Source organism: Theropithecus gelada, chromosome 9, assembly GCF_003255815.1.
Source record: "Theropithecus gelada isolate Dixy chromosome 9, Tgel_1.0, whole genome shotgun sequence".
NCBI lineage: Eukaryota > Metazoa > Chordata > Mammalia > Primates > Cercopithecidae > Theropithecus > Theropithecus gelada.
The window spans coordinates 122,835,434-122,854,407 of record NC_037677.1 but is presented as its reverse complement, the minus strand read 5'-3'; the positions used below and the strand labels follow the sequence as shown (position 1 = coordinate 122,854,407).

Below are 18,974 nucleotides of genomic sequence, written 5' to 3'. Positions count from 1 at the left end.
GCTTCTCCTCCAGCCTCAGCGTCCACCTCTGTCCCATTCCTCCCGTGCCATCTCCCTCCTGATGCTGAGGCTCTTGTGAATACCCCAAGATACAGCCAGGCAGGCAAGCAAAGGGAAGAGCAGGTGACAGTCTTACTTCAATTTTTGTATGCAGCCACGAAGTGAGAATTCTCTTTGCAGGATCTTTGTGAGGCTTACAGCGTGCGTTTTCATGGTGCAATTTGAATGTGTTTTATAAAAAGTTAGCAATTAGCTGTAATTCTGTTTGTAATAGAAAAACTAGTTTGCATTCGGCCTCACTTAGTACGTAGTGACTCGCGGTGCCTCTGTGATCGATAGCAGGATTACTCTTTAAAGGGCTTAGTATATTCTGCTGATGTTTATTTGAAAGACATTACAGTGATGCTTTATAAATGGCTTTTAGTCAACATATGAATTGGGTATTTTTCTAGAAGACAGCTTGCATGCAAACAAACTAGCAACTTAAGCTAACTTCCCCTGACTGACAGTTTTGAAATGGTGTTGTAGGAAGATGGTGCATGAATGTTTCCAGATATCAAATTAGTTAGATAAATGAACTTTGAATGGGAAGCAAGCTTTCTGGTTAATAAACACAGTGCATGTTGTTCTACCACTGGTTGTGTCTTAGAAGGCACATAGGCCACTCCAAAACCAATGTTCTGTGCTTTTATAATATTTTAATATCCCTGGTTATATCAGTAAGTGTATCTTAGAAAGTATTACCTTAAAACATTCTACACCAAAATGAAGTACATTCACATATTTTGTGCTGCATCTCACAGGTCTTCTAGTACCTTCTATCCCCTTCTATGATTGATCATACACATATTACATAAGAGCCTCTTCCCATATAGAAGAAGAGTGAAAGCTAACCTGCTTTCAGCTATCAACCCAGGACTGGACCAGTGCCTGGCTCGTAAATAGGCCCTTAGTTAATAAATGTATAATATTCCTTTTTGAAAATTTTTAAAAATATCATTTATTGTGCCCATTTTGATCTAACTATAAAAAGCATAAAAAGGGTGCAATTTGGGAAAATAGCAATCAATAATAAGTGAAATGGTATCTTGTCACTGTCATGCTGTGCAGTAGTAGCAGTTTGATTTGTGATTGGATTTCTGTAATAAGCATGCATTTTCATTTTGTCATGCATGATGGTTTCCAAACAGCCTTTTTACCATTTGAATCTCATAGCGATCATCCTAATTATGTCAGTTGTCTAGTGCTGCTATAACAAATCACACCAGTTTAAGTGGCTTAAAATGACACCCATTTATTATCTCACAGTCACAATCTCAAGGTCAGAAACCCAGTGGGCATGGCTGGATTCTCTGCTTCAAATCTCACCAGGTTAAAATCAAAGTGTCCACAGGACTTCCTTCTTGGTAGAGGCTCTGGGGGAGAACCCATTTCCTGCTCCTTGATGCACTGGCGGAATTCACTTCTATGTGGTTTTAGGAACATGCTTCCTATTTTCTTGCTGGTGGTTGAGGGCGGTTCCCAGCTTCTGGAGACACCAGGTTCCTTGGCTCATGGCTCGCTTACGTCACCTTCAGAGTAAGCATGGTGGGTCATGCCCTCTTGTCGCATCTTTCTGACCCCAGTCATGAAAGATTCTCTGCCTTCAGGAACCCTTGTGATTACATTGGGCCCATCTGAATAATCCATGGTGAAGTCCCTGTCTTTAACCTTAACTGCGTCTTCACAGTCCCTTTCACTGAGTAAGGTAACATATGTATACATTCCAAGGCTTAGCACATCTTAGGGGGCTGTCACTTCAATGACCACAATGATAGACAGGAAAAGTGTTGTTATCCCATCTTCCTAGTAAGAAAACTGAGGCCCAGCAGAGTTAAAAGACTGGCCCGCAGTCCATGGCCCACAGCTGCCATCTGACCATAGCCTTCTAGCCTGAGGCCCCTCCTACTATAGCCTCTTAAATGGAAAAATGCTACATTTCCAAAATGAAATAGTTCTTTGTTGCTTAAAATCATTGTTCCTTTGCAGTCAAAAGAGGAGGAATTTCTGCATCTCCATAAATTTTCAACTAAAGATGCTCCTAGAAATTGATCAGGGGGCTCCAAGACCTCCTTCTGGGCGGTCCTAGGATGCTGAAATGAACTGGGTCTTGGAACCCAGCCTAGGCCTTCTTCCCATGACAAGCACACCTCCTCATCAGGCCTGCTTTCCAGTGCAGCTGGCATTGACACTGAATGTTGCAAGGGGCTGGTACCCATGGATGTGGATGCCAGGCACTTGGCACTGGGGCTGTCAGTGGTCCTTATGAGCCCAGGAGGTGTGTGGCTGACAGGAAAGACTCATCCTGGCCTTGGCCTTCTGCCTCCCCGCCTTGGCATCTGATGGTCCTCAGCAGGCAGCCAGGTGCTGGCAGAGATGCCTGGAAGCAGGAGAGGGCACAGGGCAGCAGAGGTCTGAGGAGGTGGTCCCACAGCCTGGCAGGGGTTAGTGTCAGCTGGGGCCTGGTCAGAGGCTGACTTCAGCAACATGATGTCAACACACAGTCCAGCCCCTGGGCACCAAGTCACCACATGGTCCTGTCCCCAAGCCATTAGGTCACCACGCAGTCCTATCCCCAAGCCATTGTATCACCACATGGTCCTGTCCCCGGGCCACCGAGTCACCACATGGTCCTTTTCTCTGGCCATGATGTCACCACACAATCTTATTCCTGGGTCACCATGTCACTATATGGTCCTATCCCCGAGCCATCATGTGACCATGTAGTCCTGTCCTCAGGGTTACCATGTCGTCATGCAGTCCTGTGTCCAGGCCATCATGTCACCCTGTGGTCATGTCCTTAGGGGTAACTATATTACCACATGATCCTTTCCCCAGGGCCACCATGTCACCACTTTCCTGTCCCAGGGCCACCATGTCACCATGTGGTCAGGTCCTTAGAGTCACTGTATCACCACATAGTCCTGTCCCTGGGCCACTATGTCACCACACGGTCCTGTCCCTAGGGCCACCACGTCACTGCATGATCCTGTCCTAGGGGCCACCATGTCACCACATGCTCCTGTCCCTAGGGCCACCATGTCACCACACTGTTCTGTCCCTGAGGCCACCACGTCACCACACGGTCCTATCCCCAGACCATCATGTCACCACACCCACCTCCACTCTTTACCTTGTATTTTGCATTGATTCAGATTTTATCAAAAGTCCTGCTGCTGCTGCTCCTCCTGCTGCTGCCGCCCCACCCTGTCTGTCCTATTTTGGATTTTTTTTATCACGAAGTTCCAAAGAAACTGAACAGGAGGATGTGGAATCCTCTCCAGAGAGCTGAGGGTGCTGGGGCCCAGCCTGGGAACATGCCTTCGTTGGTCATTTGTATAGTCCCAAGTACAAATGTAAGAAATTCAGCTCACAGGCCAAGCCCTGCCTACTCTCCTCAGAAGAACAGAATGCAAGTCCATTTTCAAAGACCAGGGTTTCTCTGCTCCTTGTACAGGGATCCTTGTACAGCCACTTGTGTCCCACAGGCGACGTTGGCCTCCTAGGGTGAGACAAGCAGGCAGCCCACAGGTCAGAGGGCCCTCTGCTTGTGACAGTGTGTGACAGGCGAGGAGGGTCTGGAGGTCCCTGTTATACCTCCTTAGGGGACCGTTGCAGCTTTGGGGTCTCCTCTCCACCCTCCAGTTAGTGTTCCTCCTGCATCCCCGGCTCCTCCTGCCTGTACCCTTCATCCTACAGAGGCATCTCGGTGGCCCTGCTCCAGGTGTGGGGACTGTAACGTGGAGCACGCTGACAAATTCTTTGTCCTTGGGAAGTTTCTATTGTACCGAGGGAGATAGACTGTAAACAAGTAAAAGAAAACCAACAAATCATCACAAATGAGGAACTTTGCTAGGAAGAGACAGAACGGGGTGTGTGAGAACCAAGAGCCCCCTTAGGAGGCCACCAGGGCTTCTCTGAGGCGGTGATGTCCAGGCCAGTGCCTGGAGGTGAAGCCACACAGAGGGCCCAGGGAAGATGCTTTGGCAGAGAGTCAGCAGCCACAGGGACCCAGAAGCTTCGGGAGCAAGCGAGTGATGACCTCCAAGTGAGCTGCCAGGTGAGCAGACGCCAGAGCCTTTGCGGCGTGAAGGCTGCAGTTTTGTTCTACGTGCATCAGGTCGCCATTGAAGGGTTTTAAGAAAGGGCATTGCTGAGCTCGGGAATTCTGGAGGAAAGCTAGGGTGGATTTTCTCCAACCTCGACTCTGTCGTGGATCAGGGGTGACGGAGGGAGATGGTCAAATAAAAGCTGAATTTTAGCTGTGTTAAGTTTGAGAAATCCATATCATCGTGTTTTCCAGGTTGCTTTCTGATAAGTCATGTTGTCACTTCCCTCTTCCAACCCAACCGTAAGCTCGAGAAAGAAACAGAGTAATGTCGTCTGCTTCAGAATTGGCCATTGTCCTCAGACAGATGCACACGCCTGGTGGACTGTGTCATTCTATAGCGTTCAGATGCACAGAAGCAGACCAGAAGTATTTCAGTGAATAAATAAGGCTTTAAGATGCTCTGGCTATAGCTAAAGTAATCTAAAATGAAAATCTAAAATGTTTGCTACAAACTTGAGGATTAGCAATCATACCAGTAGCAATGGGACAAAGAACTTGAGCTAAGAGCATCACAAGGACCAAAGGTGATGTGATTGTGCCTTTTCCTGCAGGGAGGGAGAAGCGAACTGAAAAACTGAGACTCTATCATGCGACAGAAACACAGTGAGAAGATCCTGTGCTAAAAATAATCCAACATTCTAACACACAAACAACTTCCAACTGCATTATAAACCTAAGGATAATACGTGCCATCCGCTACATTTTAACAGGTTGTTTGCTAAGGTTAATTATCCATCAGAATAATTGTCAATAACTCATGAATAAACATTATCATTATTTTTGTAATAACAAACAGGCCCCAATCCAGGGACACCCCATTATAATGCTGCAGTGCCTTAATTCCTGACTGTGTTATACTGCAGTTAATTCAATTTTGTCCTCTCTAAATTCCACAGTGCGCATATCTTCCAGGCTGTGGAACTAGCACACTAATATTAAAGTGGTAATCAAGATTGCCTCTAAATATTCATAGCAATAAATGACTCCCTCGTGCCCCATGAATGCCAGGGCTGCAGCCTGAAGCATTTATTTAGTGCCGGAGAGGGATCTAGTTATTTTAGAGTTCCCTTGAATGCAATATTTTAATTTTGTTGTTCTGCTCGAAAAATTAGATCCCTCTGAGCTTCCAGTATTGATGGTTGAGATGAATGACTTTGGCTCTGGCTGACCGTGGTCTTTGGAAGGATAACCTCAGAGTTGTGATGGGAGTGGACTTGGCCATTGACCCCGAATCTTACTTTTTGGATGGTAATTCCCTCCTGCCTGCCAGACCTGCTGCCATTCCACTGCCACATTAATTCACCCTCAGAATCAGGGCAGATTTTTCTAAGCTGTTGAAAATTTCTTATTCTCTAAAGAGAGAAAAACACCAAGGAGCTGATGCTGTACGACCTCCTGTCCTTCAGGGAAAATAATGAGCACCCTACAACCATGCAAAGCTACATTTATGGACTCCAGGTATTTTGTGGAAATGATTTAAAGTCAAGTTTGGATCAGCCTCCAATGGCACACATTAAAGAAGGGTAGCACAACATGGATAGCACCAAAAAAAAAAAAGAAAAGGGATATCAATCTAATCAGCCAATCAATCAATCATCACTTTTTGCACATCTGTTTGTACGGCCAGTTCACTGGGGTGCCCTGGCCAAGTGCATTGTGGGAAACTTCTGAGAGAACACAGGCACCTGGGGGCCCTAGAAGTGGGCCGCTGGGTCCTGACTGCACCCGTCTTTGCAGATTTGCCTGGGCTCGCCGTCTCAGGGGGAGTCTGCCAAAAAAGCCTTTCTGTGAGGAAGGCACATGCCTCCTGCGAGCACAGGTGCACTGAGGGTAGAGTGTCTGATAAGTTTTCCCCAATGACAAAGCTTCTCTCCTAGGAGGAAAGAGAGATTTGGGGTATATGCAGTATCAGTCTTGGGGTTCATCTCCCAGCCTTCATGCCCTAATGAGGGAACTTAGATCTCACTCCTGGATGGAATTAGGAGTGAAGTGTAAGTACAAATAGCAAGAGCTATTTCATGAAAAATTCTATAATAAACTGGGACATCAGCCCAGGTCCTATAATACAGTTACACACAAAAGCACGTGTTCATGCACTTGCATGCATGCATACAGGTAAGTAGGGATATCAGTAAATGTCAGTGCCTTATGGTCTAAGAGGCAGTGCAGTAGATAAAAATAAATCGATTCACTTGAACTTTCAAACTTAAAAAGATATTTTCTTATGACTTTGGAGGAAACAGGAAGCTGTTGAACAATTCCATGACTTCTTTTGTCACCTTTGTTGAGGAGAACTTACCTCCAAATTCTAATGCTTCCCTTGCTGCAGAACCCTTTCCTTCTCTCCTGCCGAGCATCCCATAGGAAGTGGTCCCTTTCTCTCTGGAATGTCCATCCAGAGACCTCTGTCCAGTCTCTCAGTCTGTAACCCTTTCTTGGCCAACACCTACCAGCTCCTCTTACCTGCTGGCTCCCTCCCCTCCAGCCTGTATTCTCCCCTGGCCTTCGGCCACTCTTGGCCTGCACAGTCTCCAGTCTTGGGTCACACCCTTAACCCTACCTACTTTTTCCAGTCTGCCATTGAGCCCCGAATGCTGCAGAAGACAGACAAGTGTGTATGGGTGAATAAGAAATAAAAAAACCTCAATGAAGAGAGTAAGAGAGCATCCTTTCTCCAAAGAGGACAAATCAAAACGAACAAATAAAATTCACACCCAGAGATACAATGGTCACACTGCCAAACATGGAAGAGAAAAGGTCACAAAAGCAGCTGGAGAGAAGAGATGGGTCACCTGTCCAAGGAGGCTGAGGACTGACTTCTCAGCAACAAGAATGGAAACCAAGTCATCCGTGATGGTTCAAGCCTGTAGTCCCAGCTACTTGAGAGGCTGAGGCAGGAGGATTTCTTGAGGATAGGAGTTTGAGACCAGCCTGGGTAACATAGTGAGGCCTCATTTTTATTAAAAAGAGATAGAAACAGAAGACAGTGGAGCAATCCTAGGGTGCTGAGATAGTGGAGGTGAGAAGACTCACCTTGCCAAACATCAGGACTCAGAGTAAAGCTGTAGTAATTAACACAGGGTGGCATTGGTGCATGGACAGACGAGACACATGGCATTAGCTCAGAAATGGATCTCTACATGCTGCTACAGATACAGGGGAAGGATAGGTTTTTTTTGTTTGTTGGTTGGTTGGTTTGTTTGTTTGAGATGGAGTCTTGCTCTGTCACCCACGCTGGAATGCAGTGATGCGATCTCAGCTCACTGCAATCTCCGCCTCCCAGATTCAATTGATTCTCCTGCCTCAGCCTCCCGAGTAGCTGGGATTGCAGGAGCACACCACCATACCCAGCTAATTTTTGTATTTTTAGTGGAGACAGGGTTTCACCATATTGGCCAGGCTGGTCTCGAAGGCCGGACCTCAGGTGATCCCCCCAACATCGGCCTCCCAAAGTGCTGGGATTACAGGAATGAGCCACCGTGCCCAGTCAGGAAGGACTTTTAACAAATGGTGCTGGAACAATTGGTTAATCACATTTTCTCTAAAGTAGAGTTGGACTCCTACTGTGTACTAGACACAAGAATCAAGTCTGGATGGGACTTAAATGTGAAAGGCAAAATTATGAAACATTTAGAAGATAACGCAGTCTGCTCTTTGATCTTGGAGTAGGGAAGGATTTCTCAAATGAGGCACAAAGACTTTAAACCATGAAGGATTTTATTAAAATTAAGGCATTCTGTTCATGAGAACACATTCAAGAGGATGAAAAGACAAAACCCAAACTGGCAGAAGGTATTTGTCACCCATTGAACAGAGAAAAGCATCTACAGATTCAAAATGACAAGAGAAAGGGAGGAGGAAGAAACCAGGAAAGAAAATGGTCAGAAAACATGAGCAAGTATTTCACCGGAGAAGAAAATCAAATGTTCCGTAAACATAAGCAAAGGTGCTCTGTCTCGCTACTGAGGAGGGAGGCATAAAGGAAAACCCCGGTGAGCTGCAGTTGCACAGTCAGCAGATTGGGGCTGCCTGCCTTTTTAAGTTTTTGCCAGATATTCATGAGGCTATGGAATGAGGGAAACGTTTATAACCCATTTGTACTTTGGAAAACAATTTAAAGATCCCTGGTAAAGTCAAACATGTGCAAACTACACCACCCAGAGTTTCCATCCCAGATTAGCCAGGGAAACTCCTATCTGTCCAGCAAGGCAGGGGTCTTCAACCCCTGTAGCCTAGGAACCCAGCCACACAGCAGGAGGTGAGGTGAGCTGCAGGCGGAGAAGCTACATATGTATTTACAGCCGCTCCCCACCGCTCGCATCACTGCCTGAGCTCCGCCTCCCGTCAGATTAGCGGAGGCACTGGGTTCTCGTAGGAGCACAAACCCTATTGTGAACTGTGTATGTGAGGGATCTAGGTTGAGGGTTCCTTATGAGAATCTAATGCCTGATGATCTGTCACTGTCTTCTGTCTCCCCCAAATGGAACCATCTCGTTGCAGAAAAATAATCTCAAGGCTCTCACTGATGCTACATTATAGTGAGTTGTGTTTCATTATATATTACAATGTAACGGCAATAGAAATAAAGTACACACTAAGTAATAATAATGTGTTTGAATCATCCCGAAACCATCCCCCACCCCCAGCCCCAGTTCCCTGGAAAAATTGTCTTCCACAAAATCGGCCCCTGGTGCCAAAAATGTTGGGGACTGCTGTAGTAGGGGACATGTACACAAGAACAGGCATAACAGCATTGTAAGAGCAAAAAGAGGAGTGGACAGAAAGAATGCCAAAGTCCACCTGTAGGAGAAAGGACTTACACATTGTTTTTACAACAGAATACTATATAGCAATGAAAATATATGAACTACAGCTATAAACAACCATATGTATAAATCTAACAGATATGAGATTAAGTAAAAGAAACCAGTCCAGTCATAGAAGAATGGACAAAGTATGAGGCCATTTTTATAAGGTTCAAAACTGGGTAAAACTAAACAGTGTATTGCTTAGGAATATGTACATTAGAAATAAAACTGTAGAAGAAATCAAGATAATGATTAATAGAAACTTCAGCATAATGGTTACCTCTGATTGCGAATAAGGGAAATGTAATAATGAATTTAGCATGAGGAGGTGTATGAGATGAATTGCCTCTCCCTTCCCCCCAGCAAATTCCTATATTGATATCCTAATCCCAGTACCTTAGAATGTGACTGTATTTGGAGAAAGACCCTTTAAAAAGGCAATTAAAGTAAAATGAGGTCATATGTGTGGCCCCTAATCTGATATGGCTGGTGTCCTTATAAGAAGAGATCAGGACACAGACATACAAAAGGCCATCTGTGGACACAGTAAGAAGGCAACTGTCTCAAAGCTAAGGAAAGAGGCCTCAGAAGAAACCAAACCTGCCAATGCCTTCATCTTGGACATCTAGCTCCAAAGCTATAAGAAGATAAACTTCTGTTGTTTAAGCCACACGGTCTCTGGTATGTGTTATGACAGCCCCACCAAACTAGTACAGGAGGCTTCTAAGATTATAGAAATAGTCTCTTTTTCAGTTGGGTAGTAGGTGCCCTGGTGTTTATTTTACTGTTGTTTTCCAAATTGTACTTATACATTTTATATACTCTTGGATGTACTTTCCCACTTAAAAAAAAATAGAACAACAATTACTGCCAAAACATTTCTGGCCCGTTGATTAGCGTTTAATTGATTTATTCAGCAAGTGCATTTCTTTAAGCATTCAATAAAAGACACAGTTCCATTAGGGTAATCAATATATCATTTTTAAGAAAAGGAATGCCATATTTTACCAGTACTACTCCATCATCTCCAATAGGTAACAATCAAAAGAAAATGGAATGAATACATGCTTTTAAGAAGTCTAAGGCAATTAGTGGTCTTAAATTAAAATAGCTGTCTGTTCTTCCTCTGTATTGATTTCTCCTTTACTAGTCATACCTCAACTAATGTACATAAAGATCTTCCCTGAAGGAAAATATATTCTTCTGCAAGATGTTGACACTGGACTCTCATAACACTTCTAGTACTTTATGTGGAATTACTACAAATGTTAATGCTTAAACTACCTCAATTCTTTGGGGGAAAAGGGATGTTGCAAATAATATATTTTTATTCACATATAAAATTGTCTGGATTTCCATTTAAGGTATGTGATCTGTGCATTGATATCTTAGGCAAAGACAATTTGTAACTAAAGTAACTAAGTTATGTATATATACATACATATGAAACATGTAGTTATACACACACATGTATACATACGTATGGTGTTTGGGCACATTTTGACAGAATATTGAGAACGTATTTTGTTCTAATATTTTGTAAATATAATTAATAATCTTGTTTTTCACACATATAATTAATGAGTACATATTGCAAACCCTGGAGAGAACATTATAGAAGCATTCATGGTTCAGCCCGGGTGTCAGCAAGTATAGGTAAATATGCAAGAGTCCCTGTGATGGACTCCAAAGCAAATACCTGTAAGGGCATAAGAACACTTTGACGGCCTATACTACAAAGAAATGGTGTATGCTTCTTGGCATGTAGGATCAAATAGTAAGATTAATTTCCAAATTTGAGTAAACACTCAGAAATGCATACAGTTCTTATAAACACCAGACAGTATCAAAATATATAAATTCGGTGTGTTTTTGTAGTCTTTTGCTAGAGTAAGTCCATCAAAAACAAGGCCTGTGTAAACCCAGAAAACATACGTGAGAATTTCACATATCTGGAAATTCACCAATTTAACTCTTAAGTTTAAGTAACTACATAAAATAACGTCATCCTTCAATGAAAATGGAGAAAGAACCTCCTTGAAGCTCATAAGAAAAAACCCTTGGGTTTGTACCTATTTTTATCTCCTGAAGGCCCTGAAATTTAAAATAATCTATTCCTCAGGCAAGCAATTGGATGATGTAAGTTTTAGGTCTTTGTCACCGACTCAGAGCTGTCCAATAGAACATTCCATGATGATAGAAATGCTTTTATATCTGTGCTGTCCCACAGTGGTGGCCACCTGCCACACTGAGTTATTGATTCTTGAAATGTACCCAGTATGACTGTGAACTAATTTTTAAATTTCATTTCATTTTAATTAACTTAAATAGCCATACACAGCTAATGGCTACCATGGGAGACACAGAAAGACTACCAGAAGATGTGCAAAGGGCTGCCCTAAAAATAAAGCAAATGATGTTTCAGCCTTTCTGATTCTAACCCAGTTATGTGGCCTTAGTTAAGGCATGTTTTGCCTTTTTTCCCAAAACTCACGTGACCTTCAGTTGTTGTGGGTTTTCTTTAAATTCTGTTTCATTTTAACTAACTATTTTCATGTTGGATATTTGGAACCCACAGACCATTTCATCTTAAAGTGTAGTGGCATGTGGTTAATTAAGTCATGGTATAGCTGAAACATTATACATACTGTGAAAAGATCTTTTGAGCTCTGGAGTTATAAGACCGACTTTCAAATATGAAATATTAGAAAACTATGTCTAAACTTCTCATTCTCTTAGCTTTTATACAAGCATAGTACTGAAATAACTGACAAAGCAAAGGCAGACAAAGTCAACATAACTGAAGGAAGCACTAATTGAATGTGGCAGTGATCATGTCTCAGCAAGACTGAGTCCCCACGTTCCACACTCATGCGGTGCTGACCAGGAAGAATGAGGTCTCCTTGAGTTTGTGGTGCCTGTCCCAACCCAACTCTCCCTCCACTCTTGTCTTCTTTTTTTTTTTTTTTTTTTGAGACGAAGTTTCGCTCCTGTTGCCCAGGCTGGAGTGCGGTGGCACGATCTTGGCTCACTGCAACCTCCGCCTCCCAGGTTCAAGCAATTCTCCTGCTTCAACCTCCTGAGTAGCTGGGATTACAGGGGTGTGCCACCGCATCAGGCTAATTTTTTGTATTTTTAGTAGAGATGGGGTTTCACCATATTGGCCATGCTGGTCTTGAACTTCTGACCTCAGGTGATCCACCCCCCCCCCCATCAGCCTCCCAAAGGGCTGGGATTACAGGCTTGTTTTCTTTTTTTGAGACAGGGTCTCACTCTGTCACCCAGGCTGGAGTGCAGTAGCGTGACCATAGCTCACTGCAGCCCGAACTCCTGGGCTCAAGTGATCCTCTTGCCTCAGTCACCCAACTAGCTAGGACCTCAGGCACAAACTACCACACCTGGCTAACATTCTGATTTTTTAAATTTTTTATTTTTTTGTAGAGACAGGGTCTCACTATGTTGCCCACCTAAGCTGGTCTCAAACTCCTGGACTCAAGCAATCCTCCAGTGTCTGGCCTTCACTGCTCTTTTTAAGCTGCAAGAAACCTTAGTTTATACGCCGTGTTGTGATGGCATTTGGCTCTTTCTTAGGTTGACCGCATCATTTATTCCCACAATTGACTACTCCTGTGGGTCTTATTCAGCTATTTGCAAGTCAAAGCCAAGTGTTTTTCAACTGACTTTTCTTGTTTGTCTTTCAGAATCATCCAGAAGTGCTGAATATTCAAATACAACTGGAAAGCAAAGAACTGATCATAAATCTGGAAAGAAATGAGTAAGTTAATTCTTGTTTATTGCTTGATGGGAGAAAGTTAAGGCACCATGGACAGAAAAGTGCTCTGTGATTTATGCTGGGGTTTAGAAAACAAGAATGAGATGCATGGATTTGTAATCCAAATTTGGATTTGAGGCGAGAATTAACTTTAAAAAATTATCTAATGGAAAAATAATTTTATCACTCTGTAAAGGAACTTTATAACTCAACACTATTTTTTCATAGTTCTGATGTTGTATTTTTTTCAGAGCCTGGTTGTTCAAAGATTTAACTTAAGCATCCCTGTACTGTTCAAATAACAGAGTTTCATAATTAATTGACTTTTGACAACTCCTGGATTGTATTAGGGGAAACAGCTTCAAACTGATAGAAATTATCTTCTCCCTGAGAAATACCAAGAGTTTATTTTATCTTTCAAAGCTTATCTCCAGTGGTTTGGACTATTTCTTTCATCTTCTTATTTTTAAAAATTGGTCCTTTTATGGAAAAATTATATAAATTTCCAGAAAGTGGCATTATGGCTTCTTCTGGGCCACTTGGATATGATTATATATTTTGTGTGCCTTGCTAGCAGAAAACTTTGTCTGCCTCCAACCATAAGTAAAACAACTCATTTTCTTATTCTTTATACCCTGGCTATCCCCACAGATTCCTCAGATTTAAAGGACTCCTTAATATTCTATTTCATTTGTACCATAAAAGAAGAACTTATTAGTTCTTCTAATAAGACAGAAGTCAATTTTCCAAGTCCTGCTTGGTCAAAATAGCAGTTTCTCTCTTCCAAAAGTACTGGTTCCTGTTCCTCACCCATCAGCAGGATGCTGATTTTTTCTGAAACAAGAGTAAATGAGTTCTGTCAGGGACGTGGAGTCCCAGAACCTGACTCAATATCGTCCTCTAAACAAGTCAGATCATTTACTTGTGTTGGTGCTTTGAGTTGAGCGTTTTAAGCAAGTCAGATGAAAGACACAGTCAATCAACAGCCAGCCCGAATGTTCAGTATCTAATGCCAAAATACATAAAAATGTATATAAAATCACACTACCTGCTCCCTGGGATCCGCAACCTGCCTCTTTGTATTTTTTTCTTATATGCTTACTGCTCACCATTAAATGGATCAGAAGCTTTGGAAACAAGAACTGAGGTGTTTTTAGCTTTTCTTGTGACTTGATCTTAAAATAGAGGTTCAGGCACATATATTATATAATCAGGAATCTGAAGAGAAAACTGTATATTGCTTTTGATCCATCTCCCTTAGCAAAGTACATATTTTCATACTCTATTTCTTTACATAAGAATATCGAGGGGCACATATTTTTGTACATTTTTAGGTATGGTTTTGAAAATATCTCAGTGGAAGAAGCCAGGCATTCCCTGAAAGATCAAAAGAATATAAGCCTTCTGGTGGTGATGCATTTTCTCCATAGGGTTCTGTGGTGGGCAGCTGGATTTAGGAGTGTTCTTTATTGCACCTGCTCCCATTGTTAGACTGTTGGAAGAAACGTGGTGCACAGTATGAGGGGAGGCTAATCCTGAATGTTTTATGGAGCATTACGACTGCAGGTAGAGAAGCAAAAATCGACCTCATAAAAACCATAAGTTGTTTTTACTATGAAAATAATATACATACCCAGTGAAGAAAACTGAACATTATAGGTGGGAAAGGAACAAATAACCCTAAATTTTTTTAAAAAAGTACTTTTACCACCAAACACAATCCTGTTTAAGATTCTGGTGAATTATATAGATGGTTTTTTTTTTCTTATAAATAAGCCTTTGCTTCTTTTCTTTCTTAGTTGGTATCATAGTCTATATGCAATTTGATATCCTACTACTTCATTTAGCTTCATAATGGACATACATTTCCATAGAGAAATAATTTCTTAGAGCCCATCTGGTTCTCTGAGTTTGTAAAGTGACTTAATAGCCTTATCCACGGTTCCCTCGAAAATGATTTACCTTCCATTACCGCAGATACTATAATACATGTTCATTGCTAGATAGTAGCTAATTTGTATAAGTATCATTTTAAAAGGTGACTTAATTTGCTGCCTTTCAATTCTGAGTCTTTCACGAGATAATCTCAAAATTATAAAAGTTGAAAACATAAAACTATCTCTTTTTAATTTATTCCTCTCTTTGCAACCTCACTGTAAGACTGCATTTTCAAAAATCTATAGAAAATGTTTCATATGTTCCTATGATATTCTATAATTTTAATTGTACCAATTTTAGAAATTCCATTATATTAAAAGTAACATTTTCATAATAAGAGGGGGCCAATATTACTATTTTACCGATGCATTACCAAAAATTCTTCAGTGTAACAATTTTTTTGCAAAAGGTTACATATCTATTCCGAATTAACTATACCTTGGATGCAATGAATACTAAAAACAAAAAAAAAAATCAAGTACGCTGAAATGGTTGTGCATACCAGCATGTAAGGCTGTTAGACGCTAAAGGCAATCAATCATTTAGTATATAATAGAATTTTTAATTTACTTAGCCATTGGCCCAATAGATTCAAGTCAGAGAGTTTTCACAAATGAAACTATAAGAAACCAGAGATAAAAACATAAGCAGAGGCCATTTACATGTTTAACAATGAGTACAATAAAGGCCCTGACCAATCAGGATGAACAGCTGACCAATCTGACCAATCAGAAGGCAGGCTGGTCAGTACACTGCTCCAACACCTTCAGCCCCAGAGTCAGCCCCTTGCTTAAAGATGTTTTACCTAAAAGTATGTCAATAGGAGACTGATTCAATTATCAGCTATGAAACAGGATACCATCCAATAGTTTTAAATGATGAGACTTTTATTATAAAAAATTTATGGTATAATCAATGTAACTAGCATGTTAGAAAATAGTTGTTTCTGCTAGTGTTTATTTTTAAAAAATGAAAATAGTTTACATAGTATTCAAATTTTATTTTAAAATTATACACATGACGTGTATCTCTGAGTAGGAAGATTATAGAAGATATTTACTTTCTTTATTGTATTAATGTTTCACAAAATAAAATATTTTAAAATTAGGAAAAAACATTTTTCTTTTGAAGGAAAAAAAAACCTATCTTAAAAACTTGATAATGGTTGAAAAGAAGAATGCGAACGTATCTATTATTCCTAAAAAGAAAATGATAAAGGTTATTCTGAAAGGCCTCTGGAAGGCCTCTGGTGACTTTTAAAGAGCAAAAGAATACCTACTCATTGAATATTGGGTCTTTAAATATCCAGAAGTTTGCTGTAATTGGAAAACCTGCTTAGAAACCGCAACCTAAATTAAAGCGGTCCTATTCCCTTAAATCTGTAGCTAATGCTGAGAGTCATCTAATTAACCCTACTCAAAATGCTTCTGTGGTAAACCGATTCTTCATGGCACAGGGCTGGATTTTTATTAAATAGTTTTTCAGGGAATCTCTTTTATTTGCCTTCTAACATCCCTAATTTATGAAAAGACTGGATGCTGTTCACTTAAAATCTGTATTTGTATAGCTGTAATGGAATGTTTAAAGAAACACAAAGCTTCCCTTGAGAAGCATTTTTCACAATATTGCTGTCTGCCTATGGACCTGCAGAAACCGGGTTGATAACTTTTCTAACTCTGCTAGATCCCCGTGGACTCTCAGGCTATCCCTTACACAGGTATTCGGTGAAACTATATCTTTGATCAAAATGTTTTATTGGACAGGCTGGCCAGCTTCAACATCAGTTTTTCCAGTTTAGGATAATGAACAGTGATGGCGGTAGATCACATTCCCTGCATCTCTCAATCCCAGCATGCCTTCAAACTCTGTTCCCATCACTGATTGAAGGCAGTTGCCATGGGAAGTCCATAGCCCTCTGAATTTATGTTTGGGGTATCTCTGGGATAGAATAACTTCAGCACTGACTTATTTTGTCTAAAACGATTCCAGACATCTCTTACGGGGCAACTTTAATTAGTAGTCACTCTAAAACAATAACAGAAAGGGCATTTTAAAATGGCCAAACATGGGTATAAATATTTGGAAAGGCATTTATCTTAGATCATCTCTCAGAATATCATGATACAGAATGGAGCAACGTAACCAGTGTGGAGATGGCATTAGATGGTTTGGTTGGCTGAATCACCATCCAGAGGACATTAGGCCACTGTTCCCATTGACCCAACCCATGTTGAAGAGGGGGACTGAGGTTGCTGCCGATGGCCTTAGGGCTGTGTGCATGGCCTTGTCCTGGCCCACAGTTTCCTGGGCCATCGCGATGAAGACATAAAAGGTGCTCTGATCACATTTCCTGGCAGTGCAGAGCTGGGGGACATAACTGTGCTTGGCATGGCAAAATCTGGATTATGAGGATTTCAGCAGTTTGGATCAATGGGCCAAAACTAACAAGATGAGATTTAATGGGGATAAATGTAAAATCCTACACTTGGGTTAATAAAAAAATAAACGTTGCAAGTTCAGAAGGAAATTTGTTAGTAGTTCTCGTGAATGAGACCTGCATACTCAAAAGAAGCCCCTGGGGCAACGTGGCTGCTAAAAAGGTGACTGTTGCCCGAGCGTGTGGGGGTATACATGGTGGGTCCTAGACAGGGGAGGTCATCCCTCTGCTACACAGGGTGGGGCACAGTCAAAACCCTGCATCCTTCACTGTTCCAAGCCTGACATCAGAGAGCCACCTGCTGCTTTATTCACATTTCCACCATTGGGTGTTCCTTTCCTTTCCTCCTCCACCAACCATGACATCCTTACAGTGAGGGTTAGGGTCTTAATATCCTCCCTGACCACCTCCCACACAGCGTGGCTCATCATAGGCACTCGATAAGCACTCCTCAAATGAGTGGAGAGCCTGGACAACCTGGACCAAGCTGGAAGTGAGTTCCCAGGAGGTCGAAGGTCACCTAGGTGGGGTGAGAAACAATTCAAGGAGAAAAGCTTCCAGAAGGGAACACATGATTTGGAGTTAGGAGCCCAGGCTTTGAAAGCAGCTCCCAACAGCAAGCTGCTGATGTTCTCTCCACTTCCTTCATGGCCTCAAGCGATCTGCCCACCTTGGTCTCCTTGTTTGCAAAATGGAATAAGCATCTGTGTCCAGTCAGCGCGGGAGGATTAGAGCTCATGTTAATTTTGATGATCAGGTTTGAATGACTCAATAACATTTCTCTGTGGATCCAGCAATCTTAATTATTTTACCTAATTATATTATGTTTTGTTTCAGAGTTTCTAAATTAATGGAAATCAGGTTATGCCTACTCTTTACCTCTAAGTCTTGGTGATGGCCAAGCATCTCAATGCTCACAAGACTTGGAACAGATGCGCCGGGCTGGTCCTTTGGGATCCAGCTGCTGTAGGGTTCTTACCTTTACAGTCTTGACATGCCCGGGGATTGGACTTTTAAAATCTTTGAGTGTAGAGTGCAATTCCTTCTTTTTTCCTTCTCTTGTGGAAGAAGCCTAGACTGTTTCCCCGCTCCCTGCCCAGCACCTTTTTTTTTTTTTTTTTTAAAAAAAAGAGAAGTTAAACTTATTTTCACTGTCCAAACATCAGTCAATATACTGGGCAGACCAGCGGAAGCCCTTGCCACAGCCCTGTTGTTGTACACACTGAACATGAACAATTCCTTGGAGAAGGCATTTGGCTCCTTCAGGGTCACAGTTCCCTTTCCTGTGGTCTGTTCATAAAGACCAAATGGCGGACAGAGTTTTTCTTCACTGATTGTGCCTGTTCTGTCCAGTTTCTGTTAAGATAAGGACTGGCACATTAGATATTCTTTCATCAGTCATTAAAGCATTGAGCTCCACTTTGGATTCCAGGATCTGAGGACAATCTGCACAGTCTCTGAGAAAGGCAATCCCATTTATTGCTAGGAGATCACTGTTCCAAACCCAGTGTGCCTGCTCACACCCCAGAAGATGAAAAGTTGTAAAAGTCATGCCAGCAGTTGTCAGCTCTGCTGATGTCAGAGGTCGCGTTGGAGCCTCTTGGCCCAGTCCACCATCTTTGAGCATGTGAGGAAGAATAGTTTCATCCACATTGTCCCAACCCAAGAGGACAAGTTTTCTAGATTTCTTGTAGAGTCCTAGGAACTGGAGCACACTGTGGAAGCCGTTGTAGATCCACTCACAGATGAAAGACATTATTAATGCTGACCATGGCCTGAGGGGTTCCTTTGGAGGCAGCATGTGGCCCGGACCCTCCCTCAGAGAACACAGACCAACAGCACCCGGGCCAGCAGTGACTTGCTGGGTGG

General features: G+C 42.0%; 1 protein-coding gene and 1 pseudogene across 1 annotated transcript in view; one reads left to right on the top strand and one right to left on the bottom strand.

Moving 5' to 3' along the window:
• Positions 1–18,974, top strand: part of ADAM12 (ADAM metallopeptidase domain 12) — a 373,557-nt gene that overhangs the window by 93,160 nt on the left and 261,423 nt on the right. Inside the window, exon 4 of the mRNA XM_025397498.1 lies at positions 12,660–12,733. Within this exon, the coding sequence (XP_025253283.1) occupies positions 12,660–12,733 (74 nt within the window). The remainder of the gene's footprint in view (positions 1–12,659; positions 12,734–18,974) is intronic.
• On the bottom strand, positions 18,268–18,861 carry LOC112631927 (annotated as a pseudogene).